Source organism: Tinamus guttatus, unplaced genomic scaffold, assembly GCF_059628265.1.
Source record: "Tinamus guttatus ecotype Peru unplaced genomic scaffold, ASM5962826v1 Tinamus_guttatus_pri_ptg000311l, whole genome shotgun sequence".
NCBI classification, from domain to species: domain Eukaryota; kingdom Metazoa; phylum Chordata; class Aves; order Tinamiformes; family Tinamidae; genus Tinamus; species Tinamus guttatus.
The window spans coordinates 3,481,064-3,506,117 of record NW_028288845.1 but is presented as its reverse complement, the minus strand read 5'-3'; the positions used below and the strand labels follow the sequence as shown (position 1 = coordinate 3,506,117).

General features: G+C 37.9%; 1 protein-coding gene across 1 annotated transcript in view; it reads left to right on the top strand.

Annotated features, from left to right (window-relative positions):
• The window catches only part of SLC9A9 (solute carrier family 9 member A9), a 108,819-nt gene that overhangs the window by 37,254 nt on the left and 46,511 nt on the right, over positions 1 to 25,054 (top strand). The window contains exons 6-9 of the mRNA XM_010211800.2: positions 2,239 to 2,344; positions 20,075 to 20,213; positions 20,861 to 20,966; positions 24,785 to 24,873. Coding sequence (XP_010210102.2) covers positions 2,239 to 2,344; positions 20,075 to 20,213; positions 20,861 to 20,966; positions 24,785 to 24,873 — 440 coding nt within the window. The remainder of the gene's footprint in view (positions 1 to 2,238; positions 2,345 to 20,074; positions 20,214 to 20,860; positions 20,967 to 24,784; positions 24,874 to 25,054) is intronic.

Sequence of the window (25,054 nt, the reverse complement as noted above, 5' to 3'; positions counted from 1 at the left end):
CAAATAACCGGACAGAACAACTCTGGCAGCTTGTCTTAGCCACTCTTATTAACACATCCTGTGCAACGACCTTCCAATCCAAAGACATTTCATGTATCTTCAACACTTTTTTTTTTTAACTTTTGACATTTCAAGCATAGAAAAGAGATTTCCCTTCAGAAAGGTTTTCTGAAGCAGAGCTATTTCTGAGCTGCATGAACTCTCTTACCTCGGTCATAGTGATAATCACAAGGCCCTTTTCTGCTTAAAGTTGCTATGGTGACAGCTGAGCCAAAGATGGGAGTTGTGCTGCTGTTTTTATTGATAAAAATGGATATTTATCATAAAGAGCAGGCCCCATTTCTCATAAAATCACAGACTTTTGCATTTAAAAGGATAATTTATACAGCAGGTAATACATTTTATAAATTGTTTTATAAAAGTTTATATATAAACATAATTAAAATATTTTAATGCTTTCTCCTTACTTGCCATTGAGGCAATCTGTGAGTGGCAAAACTGATTAGCAGAGTCTGTAATTAAATTGTAATTGTTATTTTTTCAAGAAAAATGGATGGGAATCAAAAACAAGATTTCCCTCGTCTTTCTTGCTATTTGGTACTTGCCCCCAAAAAGAATTCAGACCAATGAGCTGTAAATTATATTAATTATTGTTGTCAGATAATTAAGCTAAGATAATACCAATAGTTCATATACTGGTCTCAGTTTCTGGATTTCCTTATTCCTTTCACACAAAATAACAACAAAGAGGTATGAGATACAGCTAGCTCAGGAGGTTTTGTAGTTTGGTGATAAATATACTTTAAATTAATAACAAGACAATTTGTTTTTACGTGTGTAAAAAAAAATATCCTTCACAAAGCAGCTGTTTTGATACGGTAGGACCAAAATTGTTCAGGTTTACCATTTAACGACATAAAATTACACAGAAAAACTGATAATCAACAAACTGGCTATAGATTGATTTTTTAATTTCCCAGATATTTAAGCATAGTTTAGAAAATTTTCTGAACAATGATTCAGTGCTACCAGGATTATGTGCAAAATTCCAATAATTCTGATTAAGAGAAAAAAAATCACCTGCTCATGATTTTGCATGAATTTTCCGCAGCCGCCTTAATGTACAAGTCTCCAATTTCCATTTTGGAAATGTCAGATGTTAACATGACATCCTGGAGACGAGAAGAGTCTCCTGTGCTACAAGGATTAAGTCAAAGGTACAATTATTCACGAGAAAGAGCACCAGTGAAGCAGAGAGCTACTGTGTAATTTCCCACCTTACAAATAATTGGGCCTTTCCATTAAATTTACTTTGAAAAGAGAAAGTTCTGCTTCCTGTACACAAAGAGAAAATACTAATCTCAAACTGAGCACATATAGGATTTCTCATTTAGAGATTACAAAGTAATATGTCAGTTAAAGAAAGCATTATGCCCCTCTGTTTACAGGTAAGGAAACTGAGGCCTAAAATGACTAAGACCTCCTTTAACATCTATACGAATTAGATTTCTAATTACAGACCTTGTTTCTAAATGCCTGTGAGGATATGTGTGCCTAAATGACTTGTCAAACTTTAAAATTAAAATCTGACACAATCTAAATTCTTATATTGCACTGGAAAGATAAAATATAAATATAACATATAAATCAGGGAGAGGAAAGGGATTTTAATTATATGCTGAAGGGATTTTAGAATGACTTACAGATATGAGACGTCCCAATCTAAAGAAGAGGGCTTCATGACTACAAACATTCCACTTGACGTGAAAGGATTTGTGCTGTCAATGGGGCAGGGTATAAGGCTATTTATCCCAATAACTGCCCCCCTGTAAACACACACTACAGATGGATAAACATATCCTTCTTAAAATAGCTAAACTGCTGTTCTCATAACTTACAAAGCAGATGGCAAAACCAAAGTCTTTTTAGCATGCTTTTTCCTCTGGGGTGACAAGATCATGCACAGTGAAATACACAGTGATACTTTTATTTATGTGTGATTCTGGATGCAACAAGGAAAATTCTTTCCTAACTCTGCTGAAGCAACAAAACTCATAGCATTGCTGGATTTAAGGATCTTACATCTTAAATTCATTTGATCGCTATTCCTTATTGTCACCTCCTTAGATAATAAAATCAGAGTGGACTTTTCAAAACACTTGCCCTAGCATTGCTTTATTTTTGAGCTGCTAAAGCAATATGAGGATAACAGACTCGCTTTGCTTTATCTCCATGCAGTGACGGTCCTTGCTATTTTCCATGAGCTCCATGTCGACACAGACTTGTACACACTCCTTTTCGGAGAGAGTGTCCTAAATGACGCTGTGGCAATCGTACTGACGTAGTAAGTATATCCACCTGCATCCTTTACTTGGTGAAGGAATTCCAAGAATTTAATTGCTGATAAAATTCTCTCTGTGCAAGTACATATACAGCATATGAAGTTCTAGAATTATTCTTGGTTTGTTAATCACCAGAATCCAAATATTATTAATGGTAGCTATATAGCCAAACTACAATTTGTGATTGATTTCTTTAGCCTAGAAAACAGTATATTCTGTAATTCATTTCTATATTTATTTTCTCATCTAAGAAAAAGATATCTTGACAAAATAATGCCGATTGGGCATTGAGGACATCGGGCAACTGTAAAATTAGAGACAGAAGTTCTGAAGCAGAAGATATCTCATATCCTTCTTATTTTTTGCAATCCATTACTTTCCAAGATTAAGACCATGAAGTGGTACACTGTATCCCAGTTTATCTTTCTCTGCCTATTACATCTGACAGAGCTTCAGCTGGTAATATTATCTTAAATTTATATATAGCCTTTTCATTCGCAAGAAACCTCAAACAGATCACAAATAATGAGCCAGAATCACAAGTATATCCTGTCCTAAAAGCATACATGCAAAGTGTATGATTAACAGGGTCTCATGTTAACTCCTCTCTGTATGTATCACATACTTGATGGAGCTTTGCTAGAAATACAAATAATCTTCTCAAGGAATCTTAATAGTAACATAACTTTGCAAAAACAATTCTGTCTCCCAAGATGCTTGAAGATATTTCACAAAAAGCACCAATTCATTGCCACCTATCTCCTTAAAATACCAAATAAATGATTCACGCATTCCTTAACTGGGATTTATTCTGTCCTCAAGGAAAATAGAGTTTATGTTTATTAAAAAATGAGCTTACATTTTCTCTGAAATTCTGTGGAGAAATGTCTAATAGTTAGCTGCTACAAACAAAATTGTTTCAAAATACAGAGAAATAATATTCCAATTAAATTTATATTCTGCAATTATCAACTTGGTTACAGTCACCTATGCTAATCTCCTTGCACTGCTTTTAAAGCAAGAATATTTCCAAATACTGTCAAGTGTCTGAGCAGAGCACTTGATGGTTAGACACAGCACCACTGTCACATTCAGTGACTCTGGTTGGAATTTGTCACTTTGCAGAGCATCTAGTACATCAGAAAATAAAATGCACAAAAGGAAGTCTAGGAGCAAGCACAAACTGCAGCTAGACTAGCAGCCACTAAAGTGGTTCTTAAATAGGAAAGAAGCATGTAGGTGACAAAAGTCTGAGATTTTTTTCTCTTACTGTTTCCCTTGGTTTTATATAGTAAGTACTTGGTTTTATATAATACAGGCTAACACTTTCAAAATTCATTTAAACTCCTCTGCTAGTTCAAGGCTGCTAGTGACTGTGTTACAGGTAAGGCTACAATCAACTCGGAGAGGCCCAGAACCCACTGAGTGTCTGTAGTTTTCAACCACTGCAATGTCAAAGTGTATGGATGTCTTCAAAGGTGAAGCTCCAAGGAGCTGCTGAACTGCAAAACATATCTAGAAAGTACTATCATGCAGCATATGATTCATAATTTCTAATCTCTGCTCTCCCTGTACTCAGGTCTAGGTTATGTCCCCCTGCATAAAGCCTGAATACAGGAACCCTAAGAAACCCACTGAAAATGCTGCCCAGCCTCTTCTCATGTTTCCTTTGCTGTATCTAGCAAATTACAACTCTGTTCTTTACCTTACAGCTTGTGGCTGGAAAGCTAACGTAGTGTTTCAGTGCATTCAGTAGGATTGATGCCTTGGTTTCTGCAACAGATTAAGTCATTTGTAGAGACTGAAAAGAATATAAGGTGTCATCAGTTATACTTTAATTTCCAGAGTAAATAATAAGCTTTTGCACAAATGCTATATGCCTGAAAACTAACATGATAGCTATTAACAACAACAAAATTTAGCTTACAAAAGGTCCAGCACACATAAGCCTGTTTTCTAAGCTGCAGATTTAACCTTCTGCCATTCTTCTTCCCAAATATAATAATGCAGCTATTTGCTCAGTGTAGCCCCAGGGTGTCCCTGGCCATTCACTGGAGGATGCAACCCTTAGGGTGACATTTCTCATTCACAGATTTCACAGCCAGGAACATATGTAGATATAATAAATCCAATAAATTGTGTAGTGACAAGCTTGCTGGTTCCGGAGCATATTCTGAAGACCTTAACTGAGAAGCATACCAGTAAATTCAGCTGGAGTCTTATGTGATGCATTTGGCTAAATATTAAGAATTTATGGATATTTATGATAACTGTGAAGATTAACTGTGAATATCCCTTTCGTTCCATTTCTACTGCTCTCTCTCCATATTGTCTGTTACTGTTGAAGCAAAAATCTACATATATTTTGAATGTACATGTTGTGGGTTTGCACTTTACATATTTTATGCACATTTGCAGAGAAATTTGATGAAGAAAGTGTGGAAGAAAGTATAGGAATAGCACTGAATAGTTAAGAGATGTGACTGGAAAGTAGCTGAATAGGTCATTAGCATTGAGATAGTATATTTAGCAGAGCTATTTAATCTTTCTCATGCTGAATGCTCAGTGAGTGGAGGATATGGAAAGTAGTAATGAATACTGATATATGTTCACTACTAAGATAAATTATCTATAAGAAGAGAAATTATCTATACGAATGTTACACAAGAGATGTTTCCATCATAGAGAATGTCAGAAAGGTTTGTATCATCATTATGTCAAAGATATGACTCCATTTCCCTACTGGCTCTTGTATCATTACTCAGTAGGTCTGATGAGCTTCATCCCCTTCCTGATAGAAGTGTGGAAGTCACACGGGCAGCAGGCATGTTGGCTGATATGAACAAAAATTCGAGGAACAGCAGCATATAGCACGTGTGTTTCACATGGAATCAAAGCAATTGAATGGGAGCTGGGACACAGGACATGTGGCATGGAATGCATCTATAGGAACAATAAGATTGTCCCTATAGTTAAGACCCTAGCTCTCCGGTACAATAAGGAGAGGAGGCATGTGGACACTGCCAAGGACAGTGATGGACAGGACAAAGTCCTTTAGGATAGGCTCGAAGCTCAGTGCTCTGCTGAATCAACACCAGAAGATGGATAGATGAGATATGGCTGCAATCTTACCACAGGGTTTTGCAGTAAATGGTGCGTGGTGCACATTTTAGGAGCAAACTACCCCTTACGGTGCCCCTTAGAAAGTCGCTCAGAGGAGTGCTCAGCATCTGGAAGAAATGGAGGCATGTTTAGGTTGAGGGAAGGAGGAGTTGTTAAACAGTCAAGCAGCTAGACCGCGCTAATCCGAGCAGTGCCTTGAAAGGAATGACAAACAGATCTCTTCCTTATTTCAGAAATGTAGCATTTTCACTGTATCAGATACATAAGCTAGGAGGCTCATCAAGATAGACAGCATGCACACTATTCTACCACCATGGACTTCATTATTGGCTTCTGTACTTGTGTTTTGACTCAAGGAATCAAATCTACCCATAGCTCCCCAGAGATCAAACTTTTCTCAGTCATGTGTAGACTCCTCCCATCCTTCTAGCATCTAGTAGAACTATTACTAAAACTGCGTGATACAGTTTAACTTTTCATTTATTGATGATGCTTTTATTTTTCAATAAAATATGTCATAGACAGGGCTATGATTTTTTTTAACATCTCTGCTGTTAGAAAGGCGTATTCTTATTTGTTCAGCTATATAACAAGGTTTGGGTCAAAGATTTACCAAGCCGTTTCTGGTGATAAAGAAATTTCATTTTCCAAACTGCTGCAGGACAGTGCTTCTCTAATAGTATATATATTTCAAGTCCATTTTTTCATGATCCAAGTAGGATATGACACTGTGTCAGTGGTTGATAAATTAAATATCCTTAGAAACCATACCCCTTTTTACAAGTTTAAATGCTTGAAATTTATGAGAAATAATTTGGTGATTACACATTTCATCTTGCTTGTGTCTTCTCTCCTTTAGTCTACACAATAGAGCTTATCCACTAGAGTAGGATAAAGAATAAAGAAAGAATGCCAAATAAAAATAGCTTCATGACTCCTCCTGAATCTTTCTAGGATGGATGTGTAGCAATACATTTCATATCATAGATCACCTCTGCTCAACAGTGCTTACATTCTAGTCTTGCAGTACCATATACAATTTAATGTTATGCTCAAATCATTCTTTCTTTCAGAAGTTTTTCTGAAACTTGTATAGAGCTTCCTATAAATAGCATGGCAAAGGTAACTGAGACAGCATCCATATCCAGGGGAAATAACTGAGGAGTCAGAGATGAGTTCGGTTTGTACTGGCATTCTCTAAGGTTGGCATTTCTCAGACAGTGATCCCTGTAATTGCCTTAGGTAGTCAAGAGATTTGCTTCTGTCGCACTGGTGATTCTTACTGATAGATGCAGTCATGATCCTACTAATCATATTTCAGTTGAGATATCTTAGAAATATAAGACATTATTTTGATCAAGTATACCTCAAATAATAGGTCAGAAAAAATAACTAACACTGTGGAGAGGAATAGCGTAGAATTTACTGAAAACTTGAAAGAAAGCAAAATGCTGGATGGAAGCTCAGCCCAAACATTTTACTTACTGAAATAAAATGAATCTGGCTCCTATTGTCACTGTTGTTAGATGGAGCAGCTATTCAAATAACAGAGTAACCAATAAAGTAATACAGTGAGGAGTTAATTGTGCAGCAAGTTAGCGAGTGATTTAGAAAGGTGGATGAGAAATTCTTTCTATCTATTATTTCTATAATAATGAAATTATGGTTGCCCATCTGCTCTTTTTACCTTTGAGGGAGGGTTTAGCCCCTGCTTATTATCTTGATGATAATTAGAGTTTCACGTCACTGACCATCTGGAACAGGAGATGTGAGCACTGGAAGATTGCCCAAACTAGCTCTTATCAGAAACTTTAAAGGTTTCATATTTCCTAGAATGAAGGAAATCCCACATAGCACGATAAACCTTCCTTTCTCCAAGAGCCTGGCTGCAGAGAACAATGTTGCATGGAAATCAGGGAAAACAGTGCTACGGAATTCTTTTGCCCTTGTTACAGACGGAATTTCTGTCTGAAAGCGGGCTTGAGACAGAATAGTTTTCAGGAGTTAAACCATATCCCTTCATTTTGTTTCATTTGTGTTTAAATATTTCATATTCCTTTTTAATATTGGCTCCAAATTAAAAATTCTACTTAGCTTCTAGTTATTATATGCTAAAGATCTTTCCCACTATAAGTTATCTAATTGGGTTCTGTTCTGTTTATGCAATTTATTTGAACAAGCAGCCTTAGTTGCAGTCTGTTTGGTAAGCTAGAATAGATTTCAGCGAGCACTGTTATGGAGATTGCCCTCAGGGATGTATGAAAATGTAACTTAGCTCCAATCAGCTGGGAATGTCTGTACTTGTCATACCCAATCAAATCAGACTAGCTGCAGGTATTTCTGTCCACTTATACACAACCACACTGATAACATTTAAAAGTATGAAATGCAGGCTCAAAATTAAGAATTCTGCTTGCAGTGCTTGCAAATCACATCTGAGAGGCAATTATTTAGCTACATTTTCAGTACAAATGACCGAATTGGCATCAAAGCTTCCTCATTTCAAAGATTTCTATTGGGAGCTCTTCAGAACTGAAGTACGCCCTGGTATGAGTCAGCTTGTTTTTTGAGCTCTTCCAGATGTTTTTTCTTATCCAAATAATTTTTCTCTAGTGAATAAGACAGATTTTCTGAGAGCAAAATACTTACATATAGAGTCAAATTTTACTTGCAGAGACAACTTCCCTTTAGTTTAAAATGAATGTATTGATACTAATTTCCTTTAGGTATTCCAAAAACAAGCTCATTTCACCCTCCCTGTATGGAACTACTGTACACAAGAATCTGACTGGCACTTGCAGTAGACCAACCTATTTTTCAAGTCTTCTTGGTGGAAAAGGCAGGAGAAAAGGAATAACAACTGGAAAGATGAAGAGAGCTTGCCATTTCATTTACCATGCACCCATCTACACCTATTCAGTGCTGAAATCTTTCCAGAAATACACCATTGGAAGACTATGGCAATTTCAAAAAAACAGAGGCTTTGTTAGGACACTATAAACCCCAAGAAAATTCCTCTAGTCTTTGGAGGTCATGTTGTGATTACATGGAAGAGAGAAAGAATCTGTTCACGCTGTGGTAGAATGGTCTGCATATTTCCAGGGTCTACACAGCACAAAGTTACAAAGTGCCCAAAATATATACTATAGCAGATAAGTTGGGAGGCACATTCTGTAAACATTTTCATCAAATGTTAGGGCTTATTTTTAATATACAAAATCCTCCCTCAGTCCATACCCAAGACATTACTCCTGTGCACATGGTTCACCATTTGGATTTGGAATTTTTATTGCCTCAGAATATACTTGTGCCATTTGAGGAAAGAGAATAATCAATAAAAACAGCATATAGCCTTCTCAGAGCCAGGCTCAGCAGGAGGAGGGAGTGTACCCCTCTAGCTAGTGCTAAGGAGATACCTCCTCCTTGTTTCTCACACATAAACCCCTTCGTTTTCCTACTTACTACTTGGTGGCGAACAGGAAACGGGAGGAGCGGAGTGCGCGGTGCTGCTGGCCCGTTCCGAAGGCTGCTGAAGGAGCGGAGCGGAGCCGGGGGAGCAGCAGCGGCAGGGGAAACCACGCTCCACGTTTACATGCCTAATGCAAATGAAGTCGTAGGAGATTTTTAGCTGATGAAGTTTATTAGTTTGTCAACTAGCATTGTTTACTGAGCATTCATCAAATAGACATTTTAGAAACTTTAACAAATTGCTCCATTCTGGCATATTTTCATGAAAAACACATGGGTAAGAATTATGTGACTGTAAGGCTTTGGCCAAGACAGGCAAAAATACATTTTCTCTGTAGTGCAAGATGACTCAATTTCTGCTGCAGAAACTTCAGAAAGACAAAAAAGCCTTCAATAAAAGTGCAAATGCAACATGGAAATATAGCCTACATTGCGTCAGTTTGACAAAGTCGTAAGTTACAGAAAATAAACACTCAGAGTTCAGACATTGCCTGGCCTGCTACACCTACGAGCTAGACTGAGAAACAGCAAACATCAGGGCAGCAGTTGTGCAAGTGGCCTTGAGAGAGGACAGAGTTGAAGCTCATTAATTTCTCCTGGGTTTAGGGAAATGGGACTTAAAACATTTGCTGTGAAGACCATTGTAGCAAGGAAAAAGAACAGCCTTATTATCAGTTTCCTTTTAATGTGTTTGGTACTTTGATGTTCCCCAACTGATTGCTAATTATAATGATCTACATACTCTGAATGCAGTATGCATATGTTATTTGGGATCATAAGGCAATTTCAAAAAAAATCTGGGAAGATTTGGTGACATTAGAATTTGGATTTTTAAAGGGAAAGATTTAAATATGAGTAAATCTTTGAATTAAAATAGCATCCCAAAAATACGTTTCATAAATTGATATGTACTATTTTCCCTTAATAATTTATGCATTACAAAACCTCAAAAAGAGAAATCATTCTTAAATGGCATTTTCATTTTGTATCCCCATTTATCACATGCTTACATGTTAAAAGAAATGAAACAGTTCTTCCTTTCTACATTGTTCTACTGATCTGTAGCTAGCACAGCCAGAAATGAGAGAGATAACAATGAGAGAGTGCCCATGTTCCTGCCTTAGGCACACTGAGAAAAGGTTATAGGTAGTTGAAAATTCCTGAAGAAAATATTTCAGCTTCCTGGACATTGTTTTTATTCCTATAGATCATAGAATCATAGAATCGTTAAGGTGGAAGGGACCTCTAGAGATCATCTAGTCCAACCCCCTGCACACGCAGGGTCACCTAGAGCACGTGGCACAGGACTGCGTCCAAGCGGGTTTGGAAGATCTCCAGAGAAGGAGACTCCACAACCTCTCTGGGCAGCCTGTTGCAGTGCTCTGTCACCTAGATAAAGCTAAACGTATTTCTGAGCCATCATTTCAGGATCCGTTTTGCAGTTCCGCATCCCATTTCTAAGTCATTCTTAGCCCATAGTTGGCAGAGTGTTTTCATTGCACACTGCTACACTGAGGAGAATGCAAAAGCTTCTGAAGAAAGACTACTTTATTCTAGTAATTACGAGGGTAATGAAGCTGGTAAGAATTATTTTCATTTTATTAATAGCTTTTTTAAGCCTCGTGGAACTGACTGTGGAAATAATCTACAGTGAAACTAAGTGGTGGAAATGAGTGAGCTAAACTAAATGTTTATCCATAAAACAATGGCATTTTCACAAATTCAGGAGGAAAAAATCTTTGTTTCCTTGCCTATCATTTTTTGTGAGATTTTCTATTGCATTGGATCTAGGTTATAGCAGATTTTTTAATTTTAAATAAAGGGAGATCTTACCTCTTTGATCCTCTAGTGGAGAAATCGCTCCAATCCAGCTGCCAGTTACATGTTCAAACCTTAGTGCTTATGGGCAGCACATCCTTGTCAAAACAAAAACTACCATTCAACTGATATATCTGATGTAAGAACTTTCATATCTGATATGACCATTCTGATTATGTCTTTTGCAATATGTTTAGGGATTTTTTATGGACCTAATTATCCAGATGGTTTTAAGTATGCAAATTAGCCTTTTTTTTTTTTCCCCTCCTCCAAGAGTGACACATGTTTATATAGCACAGCTTATCCATTGACTTATCATTTGAAACTCCTTTATCAAGGATAGAGGAACAAAGACCATACAAAGAGTTTTGAGAAAAATGTCCCTGGAGAGAAAAGTAAGGACTATAGCACAGCAGTTCTCTTACCCTCCTCCTGCTGTGATCTGTAAAGACAGAAGGGATTTTTACCATTGTGACTGACAGAGAGATCAGGACTGATATTCTGGCTACGCCACCATCATTTCCTAATTAGTGATTCCTCCTCTGTGTTATTTTATCATGAGTAGAAAGCTCATTAATCCTTCAAAGGAAATGGCATTTGCAGGTGTCATAGTGGATGCAGCCCGTAGACCGGAGCAGAACGGTTTTCCAGAGGTTCGGCAGCCGCAGCTCTGTTGTTCTCAGCAGCAGGAGCTGCTGGAAGGAGCCTCGGAGCCTGCGGGCGGTCGGCTGCCATCGCGGCTGCCATCGCGGCTGCCATCGCGGCTGCCATCCCGGCTGCCATCCCGGCTTTCGGGCTCCCAGGCAAGGAGGGAGCCTTGACCCTGGGCAAAGGCACCTCCCAACCTGCCCCTATTCTACCACATAGACAGTCTGTCCCTAGACACTCCTCTGCTTGCGCTTTGGGCAATTATGAGTTTTGGATTTTCAGTCAGCAAAATCACCAAACTATTTATTACCTTTCCACTTTGGAAAGTCCAGAGCTTCTATCCAGAAGTGCAGATTCCTCTGCCATCTCCTCAGAAAGTACTTTAAGCCTTTAAATACATTTCTCTTTAAATAAACTTAAGTAGACTGTATCTTCCCAACGTAACACCCTTTCCCAGTGGCTGACTATGAGTACATGAGTTGGAACTTGTTGAATTACATATTTTTTTAGATTACTGTCAGATCATTTTGTTTTAATGTGCTAGGTCTAGCATTAAATATACAGCAGTGATTTTAAAGAACTTTGGAGAATGTTAAGACGAAAAGTAATACATAAGAGTTCAACTTGGAAAATTCCACCATAACTTTTATTTTCCTTCCGTTTTAAAAGTTGTAAAAACAAAATGTTAACATACCCTCAAAAAGGAAAGTGAAGAGTTTCTGGCCTGCCAGCTCCCACGGGAATATTACTGTCATTATCCAGGCGAGACTGACCAGCCTGTGTAGCAAGCGAAGTGGCTTTCCCTGAGCTGAAATTTCACTCTATCCATTTGCTACTTTTGGATCAGTAACAGAGTCCTACAACTCAGGGTACCTCTAAATTCCCTTCCTCAGATCCAGGATATCAAGATTACAAAATATGCATTATTACTGCCAAGACCAGAGCATGCAATTCACATCTGGATTTATTTTAGACTTTCTCATGATAACAGCTGAATTTCTTGTCTTCACTTGGATACATTTTCAAAAATGAAAATCACCATGGCAACAGCTGTAACCATTTATTATAAAGCTATAGACGTGGAACTAATATTTGTGAGAGAAGCTCTGTTATCGGAATAGTATTTAGTTCACACAATATCAGAGTCATATTTCCCTTGCCTTTTCTTTTTTCATTTTTTAAGAAGAATATAGAAAATATTTTCAATAACGAAATGTAGGTAGGATTGCATAGCTCAGGCGATTATAGAGATTTTCTTCTTTACATTACTGGCTAATCTCAAATCCAGATTAGCCAACACCAAGAATTATCATCTATTTAGAAGAGGCATGATATTCTTGACGGCCACCAAGGTCTGAAAATCTCACTTCCATCAACAGTACATAGGGAGGGGGCATCATCACCTGGGGAGAAAGAATGTGACCTGTCCTTGATAGCTTCTAATGTCTAATGCACAGGAAAATCTTATAGGCAGTTTGTAATACTAACCCAAGTATTCCCTTCCTTTAACATTTTGCTTCCTAACAAAACCTACTCAGCTACCCAAGATAATAATGCACTGTTTTTCCTACAAAAATGAGGCCAAAGAGAGAACTTCTGACCCAGAGCTCCGGGTCAGAACTGAGGAAGGTTCATCTCATATAGTCCAGGTACTCAAAGCATTAAACCCCTTTTGAAAATCTCTGCAAAAATCTGTGTAGAAAACCAACAAACTCTATTCCAGCTTCTGAAAACATACGTGAAATGTAAAACTATTTTCCTACTTAAGACCCTTCAGACTAGGATGAACCATGGCTTGTAAGAGCAGACCATGCAGTGACCACATACCAAGTTGTAGCTCACATTTCTTGCTATTTATTACCCAGAAAAGAGTCTTAGCTGCAAGTATTGGAGAGTGCTGACAGGAAAAAAAAAGCTTCATATCGACTTTCAGACACCTTTCACTCTTTTTCATGTGGGATTTAATCTCTTACAGAAAACATCCTGAAGTGAAAGAGCCTGAGGTTATTGACTGGCCACAGATGTGGCGCAGCTCTCTGCTATCGACAGTTGGACATCCAATAGCTCCGGCTCCTACAAGCATCCTCCTGAAAGGGGATTTAGCTGTGCCGGGGATGTAGTATTTTAGTCACAAACAGTAGCTTTTCTTTTCTGCAATAAGCTTTCAGATCTCTTAACAGACAATACGTATTCATTCCTCGCTTACTAAAGTCTACGTTTGTTTTGAACAAAGATTGTCATTTCATCCAGCTTCGCTAAGTGCTTTGTGCCATGGGCGGTTTAGCTCAGGGTGGCAACATACAGTGGAAACAGAAGTAAAAACAAAATCCCTTGTGCCATGTCTGAGAAAAATCTACCTAAAGCATGTGTTTCATACCATTTATTTTTAAGAGACTAAATGTGGTAGCAATCACATAGCTTTTTTTCCCTTTCAGTCACTCCCGTTACCCCCACTTAATGCTTTGAATTCTTTGTAAATGTCCTTGGTAGCCTATTCTTTCCTTTCTCTTTGACATCCATATATAAGCTTTATTTAAACACTTAAATACCTCTGTTATACGTAAATCATGACATTTATATAGAATGTAGAGGCTTGGCAGAGCAGTGGTAAAAATGGGCTTCTTTCCTGTTTAACCAGCACTGAAGAGACAAGACAAAAAGGATCAAGTCATTTTCCTCAAGAGAGAGGATTAGGCACTCAGAACTGGCTAGACATGAAAAAGCAGATATTAAACGCTTCTTAATGTGTAATATTCTGCTTTATTTGTGACTCTAGCATGAATATGGAAAAACTGTGTCAAGTCAGTGGAGTTACACTGGATGTTCATCAATATATCAATAGAGTTTGAAACAGTTTTTTATCTTGGTGTTCAAGCAGAATGACACTAAATCACAGTCATTTAATGCAATCTGCTCTGCTGTTCTAACACGTATCGCTCAGTGTAGGCAACCATCACGCTGCATCATTTTATCAACAGGGAGCTAGAATTCAATTGAAATAGATAAATGTCACACTTATTTGCAAGAGTGGGAGCACTATAAAAGACAAAGGTAGCTGAACAACATCACTGTCCCAACCTGATTCATACCAGCAATTTCAGTACAAAGGGGAGGACTTAACACTACCTGTCTGCCAGTAATCAGCAGACACCTTTGATGCCTGACCCACCAGCCACATTTTGTTACTGTGCACAGGTTTTATTCTTTGCACCCTGGGTGTGCACAGTAAGTCCCATAGTATCACCTTGTGCCACTTCAGTACAGATAAAGCAGAGCTGTAGATAGATTAGGCCTCCAAGGGCATTTTAAACTCTTTGCCCTGCACTCATAGAATATTTACAACTACACATGAATTCATGTATTTCAAAAGAAATACCTCATTTTCACTGAAAAACCTTATTTCAAGGCCATTGCTCATCACCTTGGACTTGTATAAGAAGTGGAAGAGGAGACAGAGAATCTCCACCTTCTCTAGATCAATAAAATTCTCACTTCAAATAGATGGCTTTTAACATCACAGATTTCTTGGGAAATAGAGGAATAATTAGCTGATGGAGAAAAAAAACTTTAAAGTATATATTAATATTTTATGAAATATATATTTGTTTTTGAAACAAACATTTTTGTTATATACAATCACTATAGTGCATAGTGAATATAGTGAATATTGCATATAGGCAGAATAACATTAGCTCTTTACACAGTGATGTCACTTACAGGGAAGGTTTAAGCTTTCTGAGGAGGAAGTCACTAAGATGCTTTACCAGAGACGTGGCTCAGTCGCCCTGCTCTGCTCTAGGCCTCCCGAGTAACTTTGGATACTCGTGACTTAGAAACAAGAACGGAAGCACTGAGGTGCAATATAAAGGTCATAGGAGATTACGATCTAGTCATATTTGAAGAAAGCAAGTTCTATGCAGTATTTTATTATTAAGGAAATACAAATCATTATGTTTAGAAGTTTAGGTGGTTAGATCTAGCAGTATGAAAGACAGGAAACAAATATGTCATGATGTATTGAAAAGGAAATAGAGTAAAAACCCAGTTAGAAGGTAGTCTATAAAATATCTGTCAAACCTTTTTCTAGAATTAAACGAAGTGGCACTGCTAGGAATGTCGTGCAACCAGGTTGTGACTGGGACAAAAACCAGGGCATGATGAGCTGGGCCAGGGCGAGCACAGTTTGGGACATTCGGGAAGAAGGAGGCTGAGCTGCTAAACACTGCTAACCTCAGTAGCCTTAGTGGCTTTGTTAGCAGTTCCCACGCACACAAACGGAAAGCCAAAGCGCATATTCCTGTGAAATCCAAGTTTCTGGAACCTTACTTCTCTAAACATTCACAAATATAGCTAGGAACAAATTTCAGGAAAGCATTCCTTATCTAGAAGGTTGTAGGGAATACACACCTATCTCCTTTAAGTGCATCTGCTGTGTATTTGCTCTGCTTACTGATCACCACTTTGCTAAAAAATACAAATTTGTTTCTTATTGGAAATTTTCATCTAGAGGACTTGATCTCTACCAGTTTTCCTCAGGCTGCTGTTACATTGTAGGGCTTCTTCTAGCCCCGGATTATTCCTGCCTTGGTGTGTCTCATCGCTCTCCCCCACTAACTGGCATGCAAAACCCATCTCCACCGTACACATGCTTTGGTTGGCTTAGCATACTCACATCCCCAGCCTCATTTTTACAGGTCATCTACCGACTGTTACTGTGCGAGGAGGTATTTTATGGGGCAGCCAGGAGGGTTGTAGTGGCCCACGGGTTGCCAAGAGGAGCTGTGGGGACCTGCTGCTGCGCGGGCACTTCCACACCCAGCCTCTGGTGGCGCAAAGTCTGCAGAAACTGCAGCTCCGTCTCAGGGATTTTCTTCTGACGCACTTAGGAAAATGACATTGCTAAAAAATGGTGTGGAAATAGAAGCTATTCTGTTTAATCTACTTCTCATCAAAGTCCATGTTTTCTAATACAGTATAGTGACCTACATATATCTGGATCATTATAGTTTTAGGGGGAAAAAAACCCTTTCCTTTTCTTCTTAAAAATAACCTTGAATTCTGGCTATTTTATTCCTAGCCTGTTTTATTTTTCTTAATTAGCAACCGATGAAATACCAGGTGGTTCTGTAATTATTTATCACCTGAGGGAGATCACTCCTCATTTACTGAAGGTATTTTAAGGAATATTTGAGGTTTCTGTATTTTTAGGTATTAATTTTTATCTTTTTATATAGTTCTCATCTCTTCTCGGCAGTATTATGTATCATGTGATACTGCAGCAAATAGGAAGGAGGCCACTGGGCCCTTTGACCAAGAAAGTTGAAGGGAACATTCCTTTCCAAAGCTTTTGTTTCCATGTCAGCCACATAACCCAGGGAGAAAGGAAGGAATAGTTTATTTGTTAGTCATTGCTAATTATTGATTCTAAATTGGTTTATTAATTTTCTGTTGTTTGCACACATTTTTCTTCTGATGCTAGACTGTATTGTCTTCAGGATATTGCCTTTTACCAAAACTCATCTAAAACATGCACTGTGTCACTTTGGCTAATATCAAAACCAATTATTTTTGAGCTTTTCCAACAGTTACAACTAATATCTCTTTATTTGATACTATCACCCTAACCCTAAGCTTACCTTATTGTCAGGAACAAAAGATTAGATGCAAGTTTTAATCTCATCTGCAGATTTTTCCTCAAAAAAAAAATTCCAACTTTCTAAAAAACGTTTGCTGTAACCTTAAACACTTCCATCTTTTGATATAAAATGATCATAAGAGAGAAGAGGTCAGGGTGGTACAACTGGCACAAACAAGAAATCCTCCTTTTTGCTTCAACTAAAAGATACCATCCTAACTTATAAGTTATTACATAAATAAATATTGTCTATATATCCTTTTTGAAAGCAATTCAACCTGCCCATTGTTATTTGACCAATGAAGCACAGAAAAATTGGGAAGAAAAAGGGATTTGTGGAATTATTCTGCTCAATTATCAATCTCTGAGATAACTTTCTATTCCCTTTCTTTTTCGAGACTAGCTCTGATAGAAATTTACACAAATATCCCATCCCATTTCGTTCCTATACTAGTTCAACAAATAGAAATCTTGTAATATTTAAAAACTAAACAGGTTTTCAAATTTAAAATCAAACTCTTGCACACTGTTTCTTAGTGAGCTGAGATCCCCCCTTTCTATCTGTCTGTCCCTCAGTCAGAGAGGTCAGACCAGCAGGAGCAGTGAGTTCTGCCAGCAGGTTTCTTGAACCGCGCTCTGAGAGGGAAGAAGACTAGAGGCACTGTAAGTTTAATTACGATTTTGTGCCATGTTAAACTCTGAAATTTTGCTTTTATGTCAAACAATTGGCTTCACAAAAAGTACTGAGATAAAAAGGAAAAAAATCCTGTTCCATTAAACTACAATTTATATAGAAAAATTATCAGATAAATTAGCGTGTATTTTAGACACTTGCGAGAGTTAAAAGGCAGCATTAATGAAGAAATATGTTCAGGAAAATAAATCATAGATCCAATACAGAATAAGGCATGATGAAAAATAGTGCTAAATACACTTTGAACTGCAAGAAAAAAAATATAGATGGGGAACCTCGCTTCTGGAAAGATCTAGACTTGCAGCCATAGGTTTAAAAAATGTAAAGATTTTGCAGGACGTATTTAGTAGAAAAAAAATATCCCATTGAGATGACAGTCACTCTGTATTTGTTACTGAAATAACTTAATAAATAATTTGATGCTTTGTTCTAACTTTTATCACATCTGAAAGTTGTTGGTAAATTGGAAGATATACTAGAATCCTAACCAGTTTTAACAAAGTCATCTTTTCTTACCTTAAAGTTAATGGCTAGAGCTGAAATTTAACTATACTCCACAACAGGATTTTTTGTCAGTTTCTTTTTATCATTGAACATCCCTTTTGCAGGCAGAGATACTCTTCAGTATAATAAATAGTTGTTGTTGTTGTTTTTTCTCCAGGATGTTATTATGTTGACCTCATTGAATTCAGTACTGCTGTCATCACCAGTGACACAAAGGATCAAATTAAGGATTGATAAATCGCTAGGCAAACGGTATTAGCAGCTACAGCCTCAAGACATCCCTAGAATGTTTAGATTTAGCATTTCAGGTTATACTAATGCAATAGTTTCGACTCTAACTAAACTGAACTCCTCCCTAGTTACATAAAATGCACTTAGCAAGTTAGTGTAGTAACATACAGTGTCATAGCTGAGAGCAGTCTCTTTGAGGGAAAGCTGCTCTCACTGCTGCGAGAATGTACGCGAGGTTTAGTACAGTTCTTTAGCAATATTTTACATACTAGTATTAACAGCATTTTCCATTAAAAGATCATCTCTTTCTTTGGTCCTGCTAATCATCCATGTCTAGAAATAACCGATTTTGATATTAAGTAATTTTTCTTGTAAAAAATATTTGCTGCTCATTTTTAGTCTCCACTGTATACTTTTAGAAACCTTGCGTCTTTTTACAGACTAAAAGCATAAGATCTAGTTGCATGTTTCTTGATGTTTGCAGTTCTCCAAATGAATGCAACTGTTTAGAACCTGCTTAGAAAATCCTCCATACACAACTGCATTTCTAAGCCTCAAGTCCAGATGGAAGATATCAGACTGCAGGGATCACATGTTCTTAATATGCAAAAACATAAAATATTCAACACATTTAAAATTCTAAATTTTTCATGTTTAAAATACCAACCATTTTCCGGCAATTCAAGTTACTTCCTGAAATCCAGTGCCAAGCTCAGTCAATTTTCCTTGACAGACAACATAAAAGACCTTCAGTAACAGAACCACAAAAATCTGAAATGTGGCTCAATTAGCGTTCAGGATGTGTAAGGCTACTGCGTATCTTTCAATTTTAATGTTTGAACAGCAAAAAGGCATATATGCTTGGTATTGCTCGAATTCAAGGCAATAACTGACTTGCGGCAAATACTCTAGAAAATATTTAAGTTGCCTTTGGTGGCATAATTTCCAGTAAAAAATACACTTGATGGCGGTACTCAAGAGGTGGGATACAAGAGACGACCTCTGACATCTGCAGCAGTTTCTTTCTGTGGAAAAACATTTATTCTGTTTTCCAGCAGGTTTCATATTCTTTAGCTGTTTATATGCTTACAGTGGTGTTTACTAAGGGTTACACCAGGAAGGGAACAGTAGGTGTTTTCTGACAGATAGCTGCTGCAGATTGGGTGCGTTCTGTGATTTGTGTCACCCATTTGAGCCTCAGCCATAAAGTTATACTTTTTAGCAGGCCTATTTGTGAATATATAACTGCTCTGAAGACACATGGTCAATAAATAATTCAAAGCTATCTCTTTTCCCTGCAGATTTCTTATACATCTACCACCTTTTAATATTTAGTTGGCCTGGAAACAGCATTCTTTACTGCACTTCTAGTATAAAAATGTTTACTGACTGGCAGTAAACTATTGATTTCAGAGTGATACCTTGCAAATACACTGTTTTCCTCCCAGTCTCTATCTGCTCTGCTTTCATACCTGCTGTCAGCATAGAGAAGTTTGTTTTGCATTCAGAGTCCCTAAGAAAGTCTATTTTTAACTATTGATTTCAATATAATAACAATAGATTGAATTAATTATTCTCTTTTTCCCCATTCCTTTGTTTTTTTTTTTTCAGCTCTATATCCATTTACAGTCCCAAGGAGAATCCTAATGCATTTGATGCTGCTGCTTTCTTCCAGTCAGTGGGAAATTTTCTGGGGATCTTTGCTGGATCATTTGCCATGGGCTCCTCTTACGCTGTTGTCACAGCTTTAATATCCTTTATGGTTTCTTCTCGGAGGGTAAAATCTATATATGTTGGAAAGATTGTGCAGTGTGTGAGACTGACCATCTCTGCTTTGGGCTTGAACTTCTGCACTCTGCATTCGAGACTGCAAACACTCGTGGCATAAACTGACAGGAATTTCGTCTGTCTGAAGTCACAAAAAGCATAAACATCTCTAGCTCCAAATTTCATGCAAATCTCTATTTATCATTAGACAAGACTGTTTGTACTGTTGACTTTTTTACTTGTAAATAATTACATTTGTGTGCAAGCATTTTGAGATTAAAACACAAATGTTGTATCTGTCTTATTTTTGAGCTACAGATTAACAGCATTTACAATTAATTACTATACTCTTACCTTACTATTTACACTAAAACAAAAGGCAAACCACACACCAAGCCAGTCAATTTACCACATGTAACTTTAAATGGCAGACTTGTAGAATTTACCTGTTTCAACCCTGTGCAGGATTTTCATCGTTGTTTGAAATAGTTCAGAAGCTGTGCAGGTTTTCCTGAATTCAGCTTGCATAGATGATCACACTGGGACAGTTCTCGTTCTGTCATCAGTTTGGGGGCCATTTTAGCTTACAAAATAGATGCTTTTTATTTTTCCTTAATTATCTTTCAGCACTTGACAAAATTCACAAAGCTGTGTGAATTCCCCATGCTGGAAACAGGTCTGTTTTTCCTCCTATCTTGGAGTGCCTTCTTATCAGCCGAAGCTGCTGGTCTTACAGGTAGGTGTTGCATTTTATTGAACAGAGAGAGCTTTACAATACAATTCTAGTGGGACAAAATGCCACTTTTTTGTATTGTGCACTCACAGTTCAAGTGCATATTCAGGGACTGCTTTTTAGCATGTAAAAGGCCACAGAAGTTTAGATAAAAACTGTAAATGGATAGAGATTACCCAGGTAATATTTTATTGCAACCTGTTAGTGTGATTTGAAGAAAAAAAATTAGCCTGATCATTTTAATGTTCTCAGTGCTGCCATTTCTGAAATCTAGTGCTCTAATTAGTGTCAGGGGACGTCATGAAAACTGCTTAATGGAGCGTTAGTTAGCCTGTTCTATTTCCTTAGCAAAATTGTTCAAGAACCAAGTTCAACAAGCATTAGTGTTGAAAAGCTTTCAAGGCCAAAGAAGCTGAGGGAAATCTTGGCCTTTCTAAAGCTCACAGATACATTTCAACTGGCTTTGATAGAGCCATCATGTTACCTTTTTTTTTTTTTTTTTAGTATTAGCCACACATCTGCATCTTTAGACATCTTTGCCTTCTATAATGTATGATTATGTGTCCTGCCTCATACTACAATCTTTAGCACAATAAATAACAAGAGTAAGGCTTGAGGTGAACAGAATGGTCATATGGAGACAATCAGGTATCAGTTGGAATAAAGCTCCATTTGTTGTCTTCATGCTTAATGGCTCTTAAAACCATGACCTGATTCTTTGCCTACTACATACAACTGGTAGCAAAGAAGGATGATTGCTGAACAATCCCTTCAAGTGCAGGCAATGATTTCCCAAGCCAGTGACTTCCAAGGAAAGGCTATTTAAAAATACCTTCCAGCTAAGAGCAAAGATGCTGTGTTTCACCCGAAAATAAATGTAAAGTAGGTAAGTTATATATTATACCCAAAAAGTCAGTTTGGAAGGGAAAAACTAATACATCTTCTCTATGCTTCCGGTACCAGAGGTAATTTCCATTTCCTGGGACAAGGAACAGGCTCCCTACCCAGACAAAAATAATCAGCATATGTCTTTTTGGCACAGTGGGGTACAGACACTGTAGCCTCTCTCATTACTCACCCCAAGCAGTGTTTCACTGTTTTTCTGTAACCATTTGTATCTGAAGTAGAAGACTCAATTATTGAACAGTATAGTTGTTTTTATTGTCACCATGGTAAGCTACTTTAACTGGCCAGAAAGCAAGTGATAAACAGTCAAGAACCAATTAAAGGGAAAAAGAAAAGAAGATTGCAGGGAAATTAAGCTATTTCTTATATCTAAGGCATTAATATAGACATATTAAAGGAGGATTGCTCTGCCCACACACAAATTGCAAGCAAAACATATCAAGCCAGTTTAGGTCTGTCATTAGCCCTTTTTTCCTAAGTACATTCTGAGTAGAACTACAAAGGATTAATACTAGACATTAATATTTCCATGCAGCTATTAAATAATGTAAATGCAAAATAATTCCGAAAGCCTTTTTTTTTTTTCTAATACTGAAATATGTCAGACCTGTAATGTGTTTTGTATACCTCAGTAAGTGGTAAAGCTCACTATTTAGCTTATGTTTTGGGGGGCTTTTGTTGTTGCTGTTTTTTAATGAAAGGATATCAGTACAGGTCCATATTTTACAAACTATTTCATTCCCCTGCCTCAAGACATGCCATGCTAACACACAATGTATGGGCCAGATCATGGCTGAGGAATGGGTATGATCAAACCAGGTAATCAAAATAAAAATTTGGGTTGAGAACACAATTATTGTTATAATAATATCTGTAAATTATAAATTAATGTAACAGATATTAATAATATAGCTGTCTCTTCAGGCTATGATATATGCATGATAAATTGATTCTTATACAGTATAATCTAATTTGCGCACATTATAGTTTGTCCCAAAGTGATAGTCATTCCTGACTACTGAGCAAAGTTTCCGTAAGAGAATGCCATAGTAAGGTCAGTCTCAAGTATATCTGCACTAAATTTCCAAACTGCATTACAGAATATTTGCTAGAAGGTTAAGGGAAAAAAAATCATAAATAATTAAAATTAAGCAATTGTCAAAATAAATGAGGAACGTACAACTTGCAATATAATGTTCTTGCCATTATTCATTGCTTGTTCTTACTTTTTTCACATCACTGTCTCAGTTCTCTCACTACCTATAGTTCATGGATTCTTAGCAGTCACAAAAACATTTTATAATTATATTTGAATTTAACAGTCAATATAAAAGTGCTAGACTAGGCATCATGATGGTTCATGTAAAAAAAAATGAATCAGAAAACACTATCTCTGATCTTGTCTCGGAGCCTGCAGCTAGTAAAAATTACCGCCTGGCTGTATTTTTTTAACTGAAATTTTATTACATATTCTTAATGCTGCTAATTAGCAATGACAATGATCCTCAGCATAGACATGTCACAGGTTTACAGAAAACAAACCAGAGACTTCTTCCTGCATGGACATTTACATTTGGTCACCGGTGGACACTTATTTTTTATTTTCTATTTCCCTCTTTCCTCCTGTTTTACCTGTGTCCAGGGAAATTGCAGTTACCATTTCTCTAGGTACTTGAATTATAATCCTGCATTGCAATCTTGTTACTCAACACTGCTAAGGAGTTAGAAACAGAGCCAAGGCTGAGGAAGAAGCATATATATATATATATATATATATATATATATATATACACATATATATATATATAAAAAACTCTACTACAATATAATATTATTGTACTCCTGACAGTCACGCTGCCCTGCTCCTGCTGGCTTTGTAGAGGCTGGGAACACAACTGCTGCCAGCCCGGCAGCCACAGCCGTCGGCATCACTGCCGTTGGGGGCTGCACAGCTCTCATGAGCAGCACAATTTTTAGGTGGTGGAACATCATTTTCAGCAGTGCCTAGCGTGCACCTCGCGGGCCACCGTGCGTGAGCGGCGCCATTTCCGCAGCGCCCAGCGCACACCTCATGGGCCACCGTGCATGAGCAGCGCCATTTCACAGCGCCCAGCGCACCTCGTGGGCCGCCGTGCGTGAGCGGCGCCATTTCACGGCGCCCAGCGCACCTCGTGGGCCACTGTGAGCAGCGCCATTTCACAGCGCCCAGCGCACCTCGTGGGCCACCGTGCGTGAGCGGCGCCATTTCACGGCGCCCAGCGCACCTCGTGGGCCGCTGTGAGCAGCGCCATTTCAGCAGCGCCCAGCACGCACCTCACGGGCTGCCGTGCGTGAGCAGCGCCATTTCAGCAGTGACCAGCGCGCACCTCGCAGACTGCACGCTGTTGCTTGCAGGAAGCCTGTGAGGTGCCACACACTGAACGACCTTCTGCTCTTGGGCTCATTCAGCACCAAGTGCTCACAAATCCCTCACGTAATAAAAGCATCGCAATTTCTCCCTTTCCTGTTCAGTTGCTGCCAGAATATTTCTGTAGTTGGCAGTTCTTTACGTGACAGTTATGTTATAATCTTGGTTAACTATCCGTCAGACTGTGATCAGATGTTGCCATGTATTAATTCAGACACACTGTACTACACACACGGGACAATCACACGGGAGTGGAAATGCTACAAAATGCAATGGAGAGTTAGAAGAGACCAAATCTCTATGATTTTTTGAAAACTTAACAACAACAATAACTAGCTTGTTTGCAATAAACTCTATAAAACACATCTAACACACGGTCTAATGAGCTGTTTTATGCAGCCCTCTGACAAACTTAAGGAAGAAATTGTAAGCAGCTAACTCCAGCTTTGCTTTACAGCCAACCCTGGTTTTTCCTTACAGCTGACTCCGGCTTTGCTTTGCATTGCAGGGATTGTCGCAGTCCTTTTCTGCGGTGTCACACAGGCCCATTACACCTACAACAACCTGTCGCCAGATTCCAAAATGAGGACGAAACAGGTAGGGTATGGAAATAACTGACTTTGTTTCCTCAGCTGCTGTAATGAATATGTAGAAAAATATAGCTGGGTGGGATTTTGTTAATGCAAGGGATGATTTTATGTATTGTTCTGGGGAAAAGACTAGAGATTTTGCCAGGAAAGCATTAACAATTTTCTGGGTAAACAAATATAATAATCTG